Source organism: Actinia tenebrosa, unplaced genomic scaffold, assembly GCF_029948245.1.
Source record: "Actinia tenebrosa isolate PJP-AT-01 unplaced genomic scaffold, QUT_ActTen_1.0 PGA_scaffold6__47_contigs__length_16458017, whole genome shotgun sequence".
NCBI classification, from domain to species: domain Eukaryota; kingdom Metazoa; phylum Cnidaria; class Anthozoa; order Actiniaria; family Actiniidae; genus Actinia; species Actinia tenebrosa.
In genome coordinates, this window is record NW_028292583.1 from 8,434,801 (window position 1) to 8,453,127 (window position 18,327).

Genomic DNA, 18,327 nt, shown 5'->3' on the forward strand with positions numbered 1-18,327 from the left:
TGACAGAGAAGTATAATGGGGCCCCTGTGAACACTCACCTACCCTATGTACAATGCTTCAAATATACGAGAATAGCATTTCCTAAGAACGTAAGATCCTTTTTCCGAGGCCCTACTTGGACCTTCGATACCTCTCATTATGATGCTGGCAAAAAATGATTTTCCCCCCTTTTTTTCTGAATACAAAACTGTTCTACTTGCTTGTGTGCACTTTCATTCTAATAAGTTATGTTTGGAGCCAAAGAATATTTTCTTGGTTTAGAGCCAAAGAATGAACGAAATAGTAATGATTATGCCACCACAGACGGATGGTACCGTAGTAACTCTACGTTTTGCTGAATAAAACTCCACGCGAATGATTCGCATGGTATTGGGAAAGAAAACGTACATCGATTTTTTTTCCAGTTAGTTTGGTATCGCTTGTGCCAATATTTACCGTGGTTTATCCTGCTGGGGCTATTAACACTTTTAGTTATATTTGCCTTCATCATTAGAGTTTGCATTAATGGCCTCACATAAGACTGTTCTTTGCTAAACTAAACACATGCTAAGCCACTCAAACTTAAAATGGGATGAATATCATCCAATCGCAGCACGGGAAATTATATTTCAAAGGGTGTCTCTAGACGAGCTGTTAACGACAAAGCCTTCTAGATGGAACACATTTGATCAATGTTTTGTTTGCTTTTGAATAGATGGACAATAACTAGGCTTAACACTGAAGATTCAAACAAACAACCCAAGCATGCCATCAGCTTGCACAATGCTATCGTGCTATAACTCGTAGTTGATGTCACATCTTTTACACCAACTTTCAACAAAACTTCACTTCCTACAATCTTTTTTAACAAACAAATTAACACTGACGTACGCCTGGAAAAATGCAAAAACATATCGCCAAATATTCGTGAAAGTGTACTTGAAAACAGCAGAAAACAAGTTAAAAAAGGCAGTGATCTGGTCGCGTCTAGTTTCCGTAGATGAACATGAGTTTTGGAAAACATAAAGACTGGACGACAACAAGTAAGCTAAGCTACTTTATGATTTCGATCCTCTTGGGGAAAATGAAATATGATTATTGCAACGTTTTTACTACTGGAAGAACTTTTACTAAATGATTTCGTTTCGTTTTGTGAATTCGTTTTAACTTCAGTTCCTCTTGAGCAAACTCACACATTTGTTGTTACTTCACAGTGCGCGAGGCAAGAACTCGATCTGTACCCCTAAACTTGCCATCTAATCTCAAGGAATATTTTAAAAACTCGCAAAAACAACACAGAAGGTTGGTGGAATTGTTAAAACTATCAAGTCTAGCTAGTTGATATGTGTATTGCACGCAGATTGGAATTAATTGCGTGGCAACCAGTCAAAGATCTATACAACACTAAAAACATGAATGTGTATACATCTTTTTCAAAAAAATCTTGTCATTTTGCACTGCATTCAGTCATATTAGAGAGTACATCAGTAGAGTGCGTACAGTATGTCCGTGGAAAAAAAATCGTAAAAATTACACAAATTAGTAAGTTCAGTAGACCTGACCTAATTCGTACATTGATTTTGTTTGTTAACTTTTCTCGGATATATGATATCGTTCTAGTACGTGCATGTGACTAGATTTTGGGCTTGAACAGATCTTCCACAAACACGATGATTACTGAGCAAAGTTCAAACTAAGGAGAAAAGCACCGGCTTTGTTTAAAACAAAGGTCGGTGGTCCTTAGCTTATAGTGATAGTTTACCCGACTTGTGGATGTCTCCAGGGGAAAAAGGATCCCAAATATCCCGAAGATATTTTTGGTTGACGGCTCAAGAAACCGTCTTTTTCTCTGCAGTTCCAGCGCCAACTCGGAAGCTGAAGAACGCCATAGGTATCACAATCCGCACGGATCAAGCTACCGGGCTGAGAACGGAAGACTAAGAGACAGGAGGAGGGAAGCGCTTGTACATGTTAGCAGAAATAATCCTCATCCATTTAGGATTCACTTCCCTTTCCAAACAGGAGATAGAGTAAGTACTGATCGAAGGACTGATTATGTCATCGAAACTGAACGCGCGCAACATTCTAAATGCATTTTTCTCTTGGTCTAGGTCAAATGGCCGCTCAGTTAATCGTATATCCTTCCTCCTCTCCCTATCAGAAGCCCAAAAGTTAACGTGAATGTACTTTATGTGTTTACAGCTTAGTACATATATGGTATGGTTACCAATGGACACCGCACAAGTCGATAACACGCCATCACTACCAAACATACACAAACACAATCCAAACCAATCCCGTGCACTTCCACTAGGACCTACTACAAAATACCACACCTCCAGTAATAACAAACGTGAATCGTATGAGAATCCAACCACACCCGTATCTACTTATCAGGCGGAGATTTCCAGTATGGCTGTACTCAGGAATCGAGGTAATATCAGTAAGCCGCACCACTAACGATTTAATGCGATTGGAATCTGTGGGATTTGACATGGCTCCCAACTGTCAAAAATTTTTTATCTACGACCATTTTAACCATATATGCTGTAAAAAAAGGAACAAAGGAACAAAGGAAGGAAGGAAGGAAGGAAGGAAGGAAGGAAGGAAGGAAGCAAGGAAGGAAGCAAGCAAGCAAGCAAGCAAGCAAGCAAGCAAGCAAGCGATATATATCAGTTGTTAAATTATTATTATTTATCATTATTCATTATTAATTAATTAAATTATTTACATTAAATTGCAGTGATGGTTGATCATTTTCCTGACCTGACCAAAAGAAGGAGTCTCATTCATGCAGCATACTGAAGAATGATCGCCTTAACATGCGAGGCAAACCTGTGTGGAAGACTATTTAAAAATTCATGAAAGTCAGATAAGCTAGTTGGAAAATATTATAATTTGACAAAGAAACAGATTTTAATTGTTTTTTTTAATGTTTCATAGCAAATGTTCTATTACAAAACCTCACTGGCCTATCTATTAGCATTTCTTATGTGCTATGAGAATGGAAAGCTGTTTCATGTATTACTGTAGAGTGCCCATGAAAAATTGTAAAATTGCTGAATATACAAGGGTAATACTCTCAAGCCTCAGGATCAGTGAGACAAGAAAAAAAAAAGCCTTTAAGTAGGGGGATAGGAAGTTGTTTATTTTCTGCCAGTATTTTTCGAGTAGTTTGTTTGTGTGTGTTGAAGTTAATATTACTTAAACATATACTTTGATAAAACAATAAATATAATTTGGTTTTCTTTTGTTGTCTTAATAAATAAAGATATCACATTCTTGCAAAGGATAGAGCGAGCACAGGCTTGCAAAGGCTTTTGAAGCTTTTCACCACTTTCCATACAATTTGGTTTAATGGCCAAACACAAATTCAATCTAATACACCTTCTCAGAAGTATTGTGGATGCAAGGCTAACATACAAATACAAAAGAAATCACACTTTTTCTCAGTGAAATTTTTGGCATTTCTTTTGTATTTTTATGATAGCTTCGCATTCAAGACATTTTTAAGAAGGGGCTATTTTAAAGGTTAATTCAAAGCTCTGTAGCTTTGATCTTAATGCTTTGTGTTTGACCAATCAACTCAGAATGTATGGACATTAGATAATACCAATTTAAATTATAATTTATTCTATCATTTCAACATCCGTCAAAATGGTGGGTATTTACCTCAGTCAGTCAATTTTTACACTTATTTCCATTAAAGTGCATTTTACCATTATTTGTTATTTCTTTTTGTTGCCAAGATATTCAAATATAAGAAATCACAAAATGATGTATCTAGTAAAAAGTCAAATCATCAAATGAAGGACAACTCTGTGAGAATTAGCTCAACATGAATGAAAATAAAAGAGAAGAGATAACTAGCTAAAATCTAGTGTGAGCAGTGTCTGTGTTTCAAATGAAACAGTAATGATGAAAAGGTAAATTATACACCGTGAAAAAGATGAAAAAACTTACTGACGTTTCAGATGCTAGTCCTTCGTCAGAGTCAAATTAATGAGTCGTTATAGTACAGGCAAATGCTTGATGGTGTTGCCATGGGAACACCCTCAGACCCAGGCTATTTTCAAGATAAACAAAAATCCTGAATCCTTTTTTCTAGGATTGATATCTTTACTCCTTATAATATTAATTCAGCTCTTATCTGGCTTGAGATAAAATTAAGTTAAAAATTGAAATTTCGTTTTCCCTCTTAAAATGGCTTGGACTAAGGGTGTTTCCATGGCAACACCATGAAACACATCAAACTGACTGCTTTACCATATACTGAGCCTTCGATTTTTTGGTGAGAAGGGTCTGGGTACAAGAATGTACTAGGTCACTATCATGATGTCATCATTTTGTAATTTTCTATATTGAATATCTCAGCAATGAAAAGAAATATCAAACAATAGTAGTTTTATATGCACTTAACACAAGCAGAAGCATATTACGAATGTTAAAAAGTGGATTTGAATGTCAATCATTCAAAGAAATGTTGTTCCCTAATGTGATTGACACCCAATAAAAACTGTTTTATTACATCTTGATGCTGTTAATATCATTAAAAACAAGTTTAAATTAAATAAAATATTTTTACCTTTTTTTCAGATATCAAAGGTAATTTCTTATAATAAAACTGTGGAAACTCTTTCAGTACAAATTAGTAATTATTGATAATCATAATTAATTGTGTTTGAATGTATTATAGTCTATTTACCGGCCTCCCATTCATCAACTCTGAAATATCATACATTTTACTCATTTGTATCAACATTCATTCACAGATTTCTCATTGCTATTGTAGAAGTATAATTTATAAAAATATCTGAACCCACCCACAATATTCCAGGATAACTCTTAAATAAGACATCCCCTAAACAAATCAACCCACACCCATTCTTTCCACTCATTTCCAAATATGGATATCTTTTCCTAATATATCGTTTAGGTGCAATGTTTCCCTAATGAACCTAAATACTGCATTTCATTCGCAGTATTTGCTAAAATTCCTATAAATTGATATGAATTAATAGTTTAAGACTCAGAGAAATAATACTCTGCAGAAATGACAGTCACTATCTGAGGTGAAATAATATTGAGTAAGTCTAAGACATCCTCTCTGACAAGCTTAATCAGTAAATAAACAAAAAATGCTCAAAGTGAATGACTTATGTTCTCACATGTGAAAACATTATGGCCAAAATAATCAGTTAGACATAATGCATATTTAAATTAATTTTCTCTAGTCAACTTATAAAAGTCGATGATATCGGTTTTTAATACACAGCCTGTACAGAGATGTCCTTGGAGTCAGCACAAGCAAATTCTGCTCTTGACGGGCACAGATTGTCAATGATTCTCAAGACCTCTGGTATGATTAGCCGTTCCTGAGGATCTACTTGAAGTATGCTTCTAATGAGTATGTTGAAATCTGATGAATACGCACTGCAGGAAACATAACAAAATTAAGATAAATCCAAAATTATTTTTTACAAGAAAATTAAGGGATATTAAAAAACGACATTGATCACAGTTAATTATTCAAAATGAGCCTGCTGATGGAGTCAAGATGTCTCTGAAATGTCATTCTTTAATATCCCTTACATTTCTTGTAAAATGTTTGTCTAATATCATAATTATCAATATAAGTTCTAGTATGTTTAAGTACAAAGAGATTTAACTAGCTAAAAACTAGCGTGAGCTGCATCGTTGTTTCTAATGAAAGAGTAATGATAAATGGGTAATTAGTTTCGGACACTAGTCCTTTGTTGGAGTAAAAGAGGAAATGTTTAAGTACTTAAAGACCGATTGGAGGGTGAGAATGCTGTTCAGTAAAAGTAAGTGAACTTATAGGTGGAGGATATCTGTGAGCTTTGCAATGCCCAAGTATATATCACACAAACAGAACACATCCTATTCTACAGACCTACCTACCTGTTAGATGGGATTTGAATATTTCCACTTAATGCAGACAGAGCTGACCCATCACATGGACTGTCACCTGAAATATAAATAATTGAGACCAAAGTTAATAATTAATTATTAATATATTGCTTAGTTTCCAAGGTGAAATGAAAGTGAAAGGGGTCAATCATCATCATGTAATACGAGACCAAAGGCACAGGCAAAATAATATTATAACATTTAGCCATTAAATCAAGATGATGAAATAACTGGTATTATTTGAAGGGTATAATAATAATAAATTATTTCTATTAAATGAGGGTGACACTACACAGAATGATCAAACTGTGGCCCTCTATTCATCTCCATAGGAAATCGGAATTTCATATTTTAGGGCCATTTACATGCTGATCCATCTTATTTTGACATAAAATGCCAAGATCATGATATTAGACAACTCACATCTTAAATTTCAGCTGATTTGTTGGTGATACAGCCTGGTTTGTGTACGTTCCCTGTGTGCAGTTGTGCATGCACACATTGCTTTGTGATTAGCTAAGATCAGTAAGTGCCATTTATATGAACATGTTTGGGTCTTATCTAAGGGTTGGCTTAACTTAGAACAGCTCATAACCCTGTCATCAAATAAGACTCGCCTTATTCAAAAATAAGACACAAAGTAACACCAATTTCATACAGACTATACAGTCCCGATGTTTTTGGCCTATTTTCCCCTGTATTTACTCAGAACCCCCTACACAATAGAATGCTACCTACCATAAGCCATGGCATAAAGCGTGCAACCAAGTGACCAGATGTCTGTCTTCTCATCTATCTCACAGTGAGATGGCACTTCAAATAATTCTGGAGCTCTGCATGGCACATTTACAAAAACACAAATTATTACAAATTAAATTAAATTTACATTTCTTATGACCAAAGTAGATCATTTTGTAATTTGAAATAATATATAGTATTTTAGTAATAATTTATGGTATTCTCTACTTTCCCAATACTTTACTTTCTGGAGGGTAGCCAATCAAAAATCTATAACTGTTTTTACCTGTAAAATACTGATTACCAGTTCATTTTATTAAGTTTATTTTGCCCATTCAGAACAGCAAAAAGTTCCTCCATGGTGTTACCCAAAATATATTGACTTAAGAAGAAAATATGTTTATGGGTAGCAAGGGTGGCCTAGGAGAAAAACATTGGATGCCACATGTTGATATGATTGGTTTGCTGTGTTGTTCTCTCTCGTATTTTGCCTCAAGGGTCTTTTTCTGGGATCTCTGCTTTTCCTCTCTCCTCAACACAGATCCAATGCCAAACCATTATTATTATAACTTCACTGAGTCAATAGTTTTTTTCTTAGCCTGAAATCAGGGAATGCACAGTCAGTCACAAGCAGTGCGACTCCTATCTGGAAAAAAATAACTAAAACTAGGTCCCAGCCTTTCTTGGCTTGAAATTGGCCAATGAACTGGAATTAAGCACAAATCTAACAACTGATTTGCTCAGATGATGCTGTATGACACAATGTTACGGGCACTTTTACAGTGCACATCTATGTGGAATTTTCTTTTTAACAATTCTAAGATCTCTTGAGATAAAGTTACAATTATACTGACCTATATGCAGCCGTACATTCCTGGGCACATCTTTCCTGCAATGCCAGAGCCTCTCTCCTGAAATGCCCAAAACCTGGATTAAACTTTTTGAACTAACATTATGGCTATTGTGATCAATCCACACCGTATGGCCGATCACTTACCAACAATTTACTGTTAAATTATCAACCACTTACAGACACCTTACCGAATGGTGCGGAGTGCTCACAACAGACAATATTATGTTTTTTTTTAAACTGTGTACAATCTTTAATGTCACACAGAGGGATTTTCCAAGATTTCTAGAAATATCACTTGATGTTGTAAAGTTGAGTTCTTATATAACACATATGGGGAGGGGGGGACTCTCATAATTATATAGAAGGGTGGGGATGCTTGTCGGGAATTTTGAAAAAGGGTATCATTCTTATTGTCTGACAAACACCCTAAGAGGTACTGACTTACTCTCTAGTGGTCCTTTTAATTTTGTGACACCCTAATAGGTACCAAATCACCAATCTGGAACACTAAAAGGTAGGATAAGCATCTCTGCCCTTTTCCAAGTGAAGGCTCCTTCCTCTCCCCCCAAACACATTTTTTTCACAAATGGGAAAATGTGTCAATGTGCTTAACATTTCATGACGGCAGTGGAGGACTTTATTGGCGACCTTACTGGCTTCATTTTAAGATTCTATTACCAGCTATGCAACTTACAATCATGAGTGAATATTATTGTTAGTACATTAGTGTTATCAAGCCTATCCAAGAAGCCTTGAAGGTCTAACCCTTTGCAGATTTAATTGCAAAGGAAGTGACTTCTCCTCGAAGACTCAGAGTATTGGTGTGGCCAGGACTCAAACCATGACCTCCTGCACAACAAAACAATGCTCTTACAAAATGAACTAACCAGGCTGCTTTCTTCTGTTTTATCATTAATTTACCTGGATCTGATAGAGCATCTTGCCTCAGAGACACTTCCAAGATCAAACAGTATAACAGTATGATTTGGACCGAGAAGAAGATTATGAGGCTGTTGAAAGAAAAACTAAAAAGTCACTAAGGGAAGGTACATTTCTTAATATTGGGGGGAGGGGGAAGGGCTGGGGAATTCGCAGGAAACTTTCAAAAATGGTTGTAGCCCTTACCCTTTCAGTAAGTAAGAAATTCATGACTCTCCTATTGAGTCTACAAGGAAACTGCTTCTGTCAAAATTAAAAGTTTTGAACCTCTGCAAAATTTAAATTTTTTACTGGTGACCCTCCCCTTTGAACCCTCAGCCCTCTCCCCTACAAAAAAAACAAACATACCTTCCTTAAATGACAGAATAATAAATCAATTTGTTTGCCTTTATTATTATTTTTGGCTTATATATAAAATTATCATCATTAACCCTTTCACTACTAGAGGCTAAAAGGGTCCAACACAAGTTCTTCCTGGAACATAATTAGGGTGTTTTTTATTTCTCAATATCAAAATGAAAAACACATGCTCAGTAGATATTGAGGCCTTATAACACATATCAAAGCAGTTGATAGAATTTGATTGGTTAATGATCCAAAAAAACAATAGCCCACATGTTTCAACACATAGAAATGTCCTAGGGGACAACAGGTACTGTAATTGAAAAGCAAAAATGTCTTTCCACTGGCTGCTTTTGTCTGCTCTAGGAAAAATGTTGCATTTCTGGTTGGCCGCTTTTGGCTGCTCTAATAGTGAAAGGGTTAACCATTGCTTTGAAGAATAGTGTCATTATTTACTGCTCTCCCATTTCAGAACATTTTTCTTGAGTATTATAATAACTTGTTCTTTATTGACATTTGCAGACTAGATACATTAATATAGCTGAAATTTATTTATCCAGATGTCATATACCACTAGTCTGCGTGAAAACATGCTACCCTGTTAGTGGATAATGAGTGTTAAGTCACGTTACCTTGATGTCCCTATGAGCAAGTGGTGGAGAGTGAGCATGAAATGCTTGTACAGCCTCACAGGCAGATCTAAAGATCTTTAACAGATCTGATTCTGGTGCAGGGTTACCATACCCCACTGTTTTCTCTATTAAGTCCTGTACTGTGCCATCCTAACAATAAACAAATGAAAAATAGCAACCTTATTAAATGTAAATTTCTGGAACTGTACTACAATGATGAATAATCTGAACAGTCAGACTTTCTTGTAGTTATAAAACAACCTCTGTTTCATTCATGGTAGTCATTCTTTTCAATGAAAACACCAATCATAAACCAAAGCCATGCAGAACTTCACTAACACTTGAGCTTATAAATACTTGAGCTATAAATACTTTGAAATTCCATAGACATTTACACAAAAACATTCTATGCAAACTCAGAAGCTTATAAAGAATAAATTTGAAATATATCTCTCTCAAATTGGTTGTGATTAGTCACAAACAACTGCCACAACTTTGACTTTTTTTCTTGGTCATGCATTAATCAGTTAATTTGTACCTTGTAATAAGATAGAAGCATACGGGCCTCCTTATAATCTGATTTTTTTACAAGTTCAACATCATATAAACCCAGTACATTAGGGTGATCAACAGCTCGATGAGCAGCAACTTCTCTTTCAAATGCCTGTAATTCAAAAGTTATTCCAGTTAAGCTATCTTTAATAACTACCCAATAGCTACATGACATAACATTTTGGTCCTTATATCATTTTTTTACTTTATTAATTAAAATAATTAATGTAAAATATAAATGCAAGACACATACCTCCTCTTGTTCTGGTAACTGTAATCTCATTCTTTTCTATAATTATATTATAAAGGAATGGAAATGATAGAGTGAGTGATAATAATGTAACGTGAAATACTGGTAACTTGACAAAACTCACCAATGCATAGTAGTGTTTGCCATGTTTGACCAGATGGACATATGAAAAGGCTGCATGCAAATAAAGAATATCATAATTATACTTATTATAATTACGGTATGAAGCATAATAAATATGAACATCTAATAAGGTAATCAAAGGAGTATTCAGGTATGAAAGCATGAGGCACAGCGAGTGGTTCTAGCTAGGCTTGATATTTACAGTGCAACTACTGTAACCGGGGCCACTTACACCAGTTAGACAAGAGAACCAATTAAAATGTAGAATGAAAACATATGCATTCCAATTTTGGCTAGTTGATTGAGCCAATTAGAAACCTAGATTGCACGAGAATGGTAATTTTTTCCAATCAGAAACCTAGACTTCAACCATTCTCATGCAATCTAGGTTTCTGATTGGCTCCACTACCCAAGTTGGTATACATTGTTTTTGTTCAGGTTCAAGATTCTAATGTTAAGTGTTGACAACTAGATAGCCATTTTCATTTTCTCATGGGAATAAAAAGATATGTTGAAAGGCTATTGTTTTCTGCTGCTTACTGATTGGCTCCACTACCCAAAGTTGAAATGAATTGTTTTCATTCTACAATTTGATTGGTTCTCACTGGTAGTCTAACTGTAAACATGACCTGCGAGTTTATTGAACACATCACTAACATGGACAGTAATAGAGGTTTCATCTGAACATGGCGGTCATCCTCAGTCAGCTAGTCCAATTAAAGGCTCCCACAAGTTGAAGACGGCATGCCATTCTCAAGACAGGGGAGCTAGTCAATGAGCTTTTGTGAGTGGTCTGTAACTCATATGGAAGACTGGCCTTGATTAGACCCAAGATTTCATACAAACTTGGATGAACATATATCTTGATAAATTTATCCTCATCAGTATTAATTCTTTTTATCATATAGCTAGGATAGTATGCGCACGCTTATTGGTCGAAAACTGTGCTTTATTAATGAACGGAACACAGTGCTGATGCCATCCGCTCGCGCAAAGTGCTGCTAGATCCTGCAACTGTCTTTCTTTTTGACAATGTGTAAATGAATTCATTACCGAAATAAAATTAGTAGTTCTATATGATATAACATATATATAATATGATATAAATCTGGATGCTTGAGTCTATACTGTTGGTAGAGTGCTCAATGCAAAGTTGCAGAGGGTAATAGATTGTAGATCTACGATCTATGATATAATATATATAATATATGATATATATAATATAATATATACATACTTAGGAAGCACCTTGAGCACTCAAGAAGTGTGAGAAGCACCCACCTATGGCTTGTGCATCTCCTTACACTTCTTTCATGCTTACGTCACTTCCTACATGCTTTATTACTGAAGGGAGCATGGAAAAAGCTGTTTTATTTGTCTAATATAAAGATCACTTCAATACTAAGAAATAGAACCTTATAGGCCCATGCTTTTGAAGTGTGTGGTCGCTCTAATTGTACCAAAGGCTTACGAATTATTCATGTGTTTCTTAAAAGCTATAAAAGACCCTTACGCTTAAGATTATGTCATCTACATATACGTCATATAAAATCCTAAATTACTTAAAAATTAATATGAAAATCACGTCGCTTATTCAACTGCAGCAGTGTCACTATAAATTCACTCGATTGAAATATAATAGCCAAATAATAGATAAAACACTTTATACAATAGAATAGAAGAGAATAGAATACAAATTTCTTTTAAATGTTGTAAGAAAAAATGCTCAACAGATTGATCAAGTTTAATAAAGCTTAATAGATGCTATCGTTCCATAATGAAGATTTATCGTGAGTCAAAATAAGCTTATTGTTTTTGATTGTTGCACAAAATTGCTAATGTACAAGAAAAAACATTAAATAAAGTAAGTCTAAGCTTAATAAGTTATCATGGCTACTATAACATGCTTCTCTCTTACTTACCTCCTTCTCCAAGATCCTTAACGATTTCATACCGAGTACCATTCACAGAAACTGAAGCCCGGCAAATTCTTGAGCAAAATAACCCCATAATAACAGCTTTATCTGAGGTCTAACTGAGATATTTAAGCGAAGGATGTAGAATAAATAAGGAAATCATGACGATTTTTTTGGCTTCGTGCGAAGCTTCATGTGATTATCCCTGGGTTCTACAAGGTTAACAATGACACAGGTAACCCATTTTGGAACTTTTATTTTCAGTCTATTTAGCACATATACTGTATCAATATTATATTTGTACATTTTCTCACGATTTATAACGCAACAAACTGAGACAAAAACTGCTGAGATTAAACTTATCAAATTTACAAAGTAATGAAATTTCGCTCCAAAAGCGAGCGTTGCGTCTGCGGTAAGGGGGAGAGTGGAGGAAGGACAGTGGGGGTACACCAGTGACGCATATAAATGGGTTTTAAAAAAGGTCGTGTGCAAGCAATTAAGTCCTCGAAAATATGTCGAGAATTCATTGATCAGTCGCTACTCTGGTCTTCCCACGTGTCGAAAGGACCTCGGATTCTGTTTATTCTCAAGTCTTCTGGGATTCGCGGGCCAACTGGTAACTTATCGCCGTTGTCATACTTTACTGGTAGTAAATAATGTGGCCATACCCAGTAACCCTACGAAGAGAATGAAAATCATTATTTACGATTAGTCATAAATGAAAAAACTACAACTGCACATCCTGTAAACCGACCCACCGCATAAACTTGACCAGTAGGAACATGCAGATCTAAGGGTACTTACACGTGATCATAACTACTACACCCTAACATGCTGTAAACCGACCCACCGCATAAACTTGACCAGTAGTAACATGCAGATCTAAGGGTACTTACACGTGATCATAACTACTACACCCTAACATGCTGTAAACCGACCCACCGCATAAACATGACCAGTAGTAACATGCAGATCTAAGGGTACTTACACGTGATCATTACTACTACACCCTAACATGCTGTAAACCGACCCACCGCATAAACATGACCAGTAGCAACATGCAGATCTAAGGGTACTTACACGTGATCATAACTACTACACCCTAACATGCTGTAAACCGACCCACCGCATAAACATGACCAGTAGTAACATGCAGATCTAAGGGTACTTACACGTGATCATAACTACTACACCCTACAGCATCCTGTAAACCGACCCACCGCATAAACATGACCAGTAGTAACATGCAGATCTAAGGGTACTTACACGTGATCATAACTACTACACCCTAACATGCTGTAAACCGACCCACCGCATAAACATGCAAATCTAAGGGACGTGATCACTTAACTACGTATACCACACCCTAACATCCTGTGAGCCGAAAACTAACACCATAAACATGACCAACAGTACATTAACTACTAACCCGTTTTGGGAAATGAAATGTGTTGTTCATTGTCGACGGGTGTGGATTATTTCTTCTGGTTGGAGATGTTGGCAAAAGCGGAAGTTGTAACGTTTTTGTCTTTTTAAAGTTATCTCTGTAGGTAGAAGTGCCGATATCGTCCTTGGAAGGGTACTCGTAGGGATCGGGTCTGAAATGAATGAAACAACAGAGTTAACATCTACTTTACGCAAATCGTTTACAGATAGCAAATTCTACTGGATTTTTTCAGGTTTTCCGATGATAATCCTGATGAGGACGTTTGAAGTCAACGACACGTGCGCGCATCGCAAAGGGCATTTGCTCCTTGCATCACCGCTAGCATTATCCGCGTCGTCGTTATCAAATCGATCTGCTCTATAATTCAACAATGCCTCTTAAAACCTGCTATTATACTTACTTTGCACTATCAGCGGCATTACCAAATGTTCCTTCATAAGAATCTTTGTACAAACTTTTACCCATCTTTCTTCGATAGTTGGAATAAGCTATTGGAGCTAAAAGCATAGATAATGCACGCACAATATTTAGTACTAATTAGTAGTAATTCATACAGAATCCCTTGTTTTCTATTGTTTGATTATCACCATTTAGTATTAAAAATTAGTATTTGTTTCACGGGTTTAGTGCGAGCACTCTTTAAGCCGCCAAAAATGTTACTGCCCATTGATAAGAAATCCTGATCACTGACAATTTGCATGCTTACACAAAATCACGTTGTTTCGACTTTTGCCTGTAATATGACATAACATTCCGTCTAATAGAGATAATATTCCCATTATCAAATCATCATTAATCTATGGCGGAGTCTCAAATGTATTGTCAAATGAAACTAGGACAGTGGTGTGTTTTTTTAAAAAAAGTGGTCCTGTTTTTTATTTACTCGAGGGGGGAGGGGGGGGGGTTGGGGGGATAATTCTGAAGGTAATGTTATCAGTACTTACGTAGATTTGTTATATTTCGATTTTTAAAGGATTTTGGCGGTTTAACGTCTTGTTTATTAAAATCAAGTTGATATCGAGAAACGACGGGGGTTGCTGAGGACAAAAACAAAAACAATAACTTGACTAGAGAAAATGGAAGAATATATTATGCAAAGGCATTAAGGTATTCAAGAGAATATAAAGAGTCTAAGAACATGAATGTCGAGTACCTTTTACACTGAAGTGGAGCCCCCACCCTTTCCCCTTCGATGGAAAACGCGGGTGAGTTACGGGAATACAGGATGTTTGAGGGGAGAAATTAGATGAATATAGGATACTGAAAGCCGGAACATACTTAGGTATATTAACCGATTAGTTATGGCAATAACGGGGTATTTGAGGAACTTTAAGTTATAAAATACGGGCTCTTAATCATGACTGTCTGACACTCTTCCCGGCCAAGAACAGCTATTCAAATAGTTTTTCTTACCGATTGGTGGGAGATAACGGTTATTTTGATAAGGCATCTTGTCGTAGTAATGATAATCCTTATCAACAAACAATTCAACAAATGCTTTGCTCAAGGAAACGACATCTTCTGTCAGTTACAGCATTACACGGACAAGTCAGTCTGCCAGCTGGAAAAGACTTAAACACTGATATCGATCATTAGACATTAGGCAGCGTCGACCGGTCGGACAACTATTGAACACGACACAAATCTTTGACCCATGAGGTACACATTACAATCAACCAAACAAATAGTTTTTAAAACTTTATGCTTTTAAAATAAGAGTTCTAAAAAGAACTGCAAAGATTTGTACCATTAAGGATTTCATTATGTAACTTTACCTTACCTTGAAATTTTCACCCAGTTTGAAGTTTGTCAAAAAGCCGCGGCGTAAAAATTAGTAGTTTTTATTGAAGTTCTTTAGTCTATTAGCTATCGGTATCCAAGGACATTGTCAGTCGCGTGCATATTCTTGCTTTTTCGTTAATTCCCGAGATAATAGGTTAACTGTGATTGGATGATTCGAGTTCAGCCGTAAGCGCTTCTCTAAAGCCACTAAGGATAAAAACAAAAGAAAAAGCCGGACAGCAAGTTTGTTTCCAAAAAACCCTCGTGGTCTTATGATCAGATGCTAGCAGTGTTCGCTCGTCTTTAGTTGAAGAACACCGAGGTACTGTCTGCTTGCATGTTTATTCAATTGATTATCGTATATATATTGCTCGAGTAGGGATCGTTTAACTTTGTCAACACACGCTAAGTGTGTGATAATTGAATTGTAATTGAAGTCATACGTGATTGTTTGTAATCCCAGGAGATAATTAGGCAGTATTATTAGGCCATTTCCACCTGAATAGATTGCTGATAGCTTTGTATACCGTATTTATAGCCAGTAGATAGTTACATTTACACTGGAAGGAGGAGCGGAAAATAATGCAAAATTGTAGTTTATTCACACAAATAACTTATCAGTTTTTATAAGGTTGCTTTTAATGTTTTGTTAACTTATTTAACCATCGATAACAGTGTCCTTTTGGGTCTGAAGGGATTACCCTGAATAAATAAACTGGAACGTTCGTCATAATGAATTCAGTGTAGTCGTAGCTTATTACGTATATTTTTAAAATGATGGTCAACTGAGTAACTCCGAATACTGTCCACTAGATGGGGGACCCAAACTTGAACCTTGAGGAACACCACTATTCATACGAGTTGAAGGTGTAGTAACTGGGAAATCTGCAAAAAAAGCAAAAAGACCAAAGTTAAAATGAAATTATTATAGTTTCACTTTTCATGTATCATACATTGAAATAAAAGTATGGAAGAAGAACAAGGCGGTGGGAATGCCTGCCATGTTGACATAATGCTTTCAAAGAAATTACCTGTTGCATATGGAGGATCTTTGAAGTCTTGTTGGTAGATGGAACGAATTTTGTCTTGGCAAACCTTTTTCAGCAGCGTTTGACTGTCTACACTTCCATCATTATCTCCTAAAGGAGGAAGTCGACGATATTGCGACCACACAAAATAATCCTATAACAAATATTAAAGTATCAAGTAAAAAATACCAAAAAGAAAGCTATAGTTAGGTACTAGAGGCGCTTTAGCATGGGCCTAATCAGTTTTATCATTTCATGATCATACCCTATGTCTCATTCTCTTGAATATTATTTTTTCTTCACTAGTTTTACGACTTAAGATCTAAAATGGGAACTAACATTTCGCTCGATATAAAATAAAAAAGTCAGAATCAATTAGGCTGTGTAAGAACCACGTAACTCACTTTATTTGGATGTTTAAAGGCTGCTTCCATGTTGTGAGGATGAGGATTGTTTTTTCTGTATCCTGAAGAGGATCCGTAAGGAATACACACTCTTTTGTTGACGGGGAAGGTCATGAAATCTGCCTGATATGTGGAGGCTATGGGAGGCCTGCCGGATGGGTAGAACTGCGATGTTCGAACTCTGCAGAAAATGAGGAATAAAAACTATCCTTTAACTGATCAACTTTCTGAAAATTTGTAGACTAAACTTTAAAGCGTTTGCTAATAGGCCATTTAGATTTTTAATCTAAACGTACGGCTTAATACCCCGTTGGTTTACCGAGAAGCTCTTGCCATGTACAGTATAGGTGGACAAATAGTTTAGTATGTATGACAAAAGATGACCCAATTGATACTTCGAGAAACTGGCAGTATACACTACGAAAATTCAGTAGTAAGATATCCCCATGATTTACTCAAAACCATTTTTTAAATGTCTGAATTAATTCTAGTACTGAAGTATAGTACATTTTCGTACCTGCCGTTAGGTACCGGGGTGCTAAGAGTACCGAGGTAGTTGCTAGCGTAGGTTGATCTGTACGCAGAATGTCCACGGATCATGCGGTTGCCACTCTGCTGACTTCCTGTAGATGATAAGAAAAGGACGGTATTGTATATTATTAACAAACTGATATTCGTAAAAAGTTCATGTCTAGTCTCTGGATAGGCCAAAGCTCTTTCAACAAAGATGTACATTCACGCGACTTGTGAATGAATTATCAATATTACAAATATTACGACTTACCTGGCGTTGAATGGTCCCTCATGTTTGAAATGTTGATAATGTCGACCAGTTCCTGTGCCAAAGTCTTGTGTGTTGCTTGATACACGTTCGATCAATTTGGTAAAACAAATTGCCTAGCAACCTTTTGGAATGTCAATTTTCTATTCAACAATAATTCAATCTTGTTGACTTGTTGATATTTCAAAATTATTACAAAAGAAAAGCGATAAAATTCTGTTTGGTGACTTTAACTATTTCAGGAGGTTGCTATGGAAAAACTTTCAGCAAACTGTCCAGTAATACGGCTCAGCGTTCTTTGACAAAGACCCGATGTCTTTCAGAAGTTTTGCTCAATACAACATCATTATTGGTAGACCTGTTGTTTCTCTTAGAGGTCAATGGTTTGTAAACAGACCTTGACAATACACACAGTGCCAACAGTTGGAACGCGGTTGGTCAGTAATTGATAGATGGGATTAACGGACTTATCATTTCTGAGAAGTAATAAAACAAAAACGACAACAGACTTGTAAACAGGGTTCGTGCTGAAGTAACCACTTAAAATTCAAGGACTATTCAAGGAGTTTACAAGGACCCAAAAATGAATTTTCAAGGAGTATGTTCAGCTAAATATGCCAAGGTTTT

General features: G+C 36.1%; 4 protein-coding genes across 4 annotated transcripts; 1 reads left to right on the forward strand and 3 right to left on the reverse strand.

Annotated features, from left to right (window-relative positions):
* Positions 1–650: 650 nt before the first annotated feature.
* Positions 651–3,226, forward strand: LOC116289586 (uncharacterized). The gene is made up of 5 exons (XM_031696532.2): positions 651–1,022; positions 1,194–1,281; positions 1,835–2,009; positions 2,182–2,413; positions 2,723–3,226. The coding sequence occupies exons 1-5, from the start codon at positions 980–982 to the stop codon at positions 2,782–2,784; spliced, it is 600 nt and encodes a 199-aa protein (XP_031552392.1). The 5' UTR covers positions 651–979; the 3' UTR covers positions 2,785–3,226.
* Positions 3,196–12,455, reverse strand: LOC116289585 (serine/threonine-protein kinase 16). The gene is made up of 10 exons (XM_031696531.2): positions 12,262–12,455; positions 10,341–10,390; positions 10,220–10,255; positions 9,953–10,078; positions 9,415–9,564; positions 8,423–8,511; positions 7,503–7,559; positions 6,649–6,743; positions 5,902–5,968; positions 3,196–5,412 (listed from the first exon to the last, which is right to left on the reverse strand). The coding sequence occupies exons 1-10, from the start codon at positions 12,347–12,349 to the stop codon at positions 5,244–5,246; spliced, it is 927 nt and encodes a 308-aa protein (XP_031552391.2). The 5' UTR covers positions 12,350–12,455; the 3' UTR covers positions 3,196–5,243.
* A 185-nt stretch (positions 12,456–12,640) lies between these two features.
* On the reverse strand, positions 12,641–15,155 carry LOC148905984 (uncharacterized). Its single transcript, XM_089038956.1, has 5 exons — positions 15,119–15,155; positions 14,650–14,742; positions 14,106–14,202; positions 13,688–13,856; positions 12,641–12,935 (listed from the first exon to the last, which is right to left on the reverse strand). The coding sequence occupies exons 1-5, from the start codon at positions 15,153–15,155 to the stop codon at positions 12,789–12,791; spliced, it is 543 nt and encodes a 180-aa protein (XP_088895082.1). The 3' UTR covers positions 12,641–12,788.
* A 912-nt stretch (positions 15,156–16,067) lies between these two features.
* LOC116289604 (uncharacterized) lies at positions 16,068–18,140 on the reverse strand. The gene is made up of 5 exons (XM_089039442.1): positions 17,704–18,140; positions 17,437–17,542; positions 16,920–17,100; positions 16,519–16,669; positions 16,068–16,372 (listed from the first exon to the last, which is right to left on the reverse strand). The coding sequence occupies exons 1-5, from the start codon at positions 17,723–17,725 to the stop codon at positions 16,269–16,271; spliced, it is 564 nt and encodes a 187-aa protein (XP_088895568.1). The 5' UTR covers positions 17,726–18,140; the 3' UTR covers positions 16,068–16,268.
* Between the last annotated feature and the right edge of the window lie 187 nt (positions 18,141–18,327).

Bases quoted from the DNA above. Each gene is read 5' to 3' on its own strand.
- LOC116289586 (XM_031696532.2), top strand. From the start codon at position 980: ATGAACATGAGTTTTGGAAAACATAAAGACTGGACGACAACAA. The intron at 1,023-1,193 runs GTAAGCTAAGCT...GTTACTTCACAG, and splicing joins TAAAGACTGGACGACAACAA to TGCGCGAGGCAAGAACTCGA. The intron at 2,010-2,181 runs GTAAGTACTGAT...ATGTGTTTACAG, and splicing joins CTTTCCAAACAGGAGATAGA to CTTAGTACATATATGGTATG.
- LOC116289585 (XM_031696531.2), bottom strand. From the start codon at position 12,349: ATGGGGTTATTTTGCTCAAGAATTTGCCGGGCTTCAGTTTCTGTGAAT. The intron at 10,079-10,219 runs GTATGTGTCTTG...TTTGAATTACAG, and splicing joins AGTTACCAGAACAAGAGGAG to GCATTTGAAAGAGAAGTTGC. The intron at 5,969-6,648 runs GTAGGTAGCATT...TTTATATTTCAG, and splicing joins GCTTTATGCCATGGCTTATG to GTGACAGTCCATGTGATGGG.
- LOC148905984 (XM_089038956.1), bottom strand. From the start codon at position 15,155: ATGCCTTATCAAAATAACCGTTATCTCCCACCAATCG. The intron at 14,743-15,118 runs GTAAGAAAAACT...TTTTGTCCTCAG, and splicing joins CCGTTATCTCCCACCAATCG to CAACCCCCGTCGTTTCTCGA. The intron at 14,203-14,649 runs GTAAGTACTGAT...CTATGCTTTTAG, and splicing joins TCGAAATATAACAAATCTAC to CTCCAATAGCTTATTCCAAC.
- LOC116289604 (XM_089039442.1), bottom strand. From the start codon at position 17,725: ATGAGGGACCATTCAACGCCAG. The intron at 17,543-17,703 runs GTAAGTCGTAAT...TATCATCTACAG, and splicing joins GAGGGACCATTCAACGCCAG to GAAGTCAGCAGAGTGGCAAC. The intron at 16,373-16,518 runs GTAATTTCTTTG...CTTTTTTTGCAG, and splicing joins AGATCCTCCATATGCAACAG to ATTTCCCAGTTACTACACCT.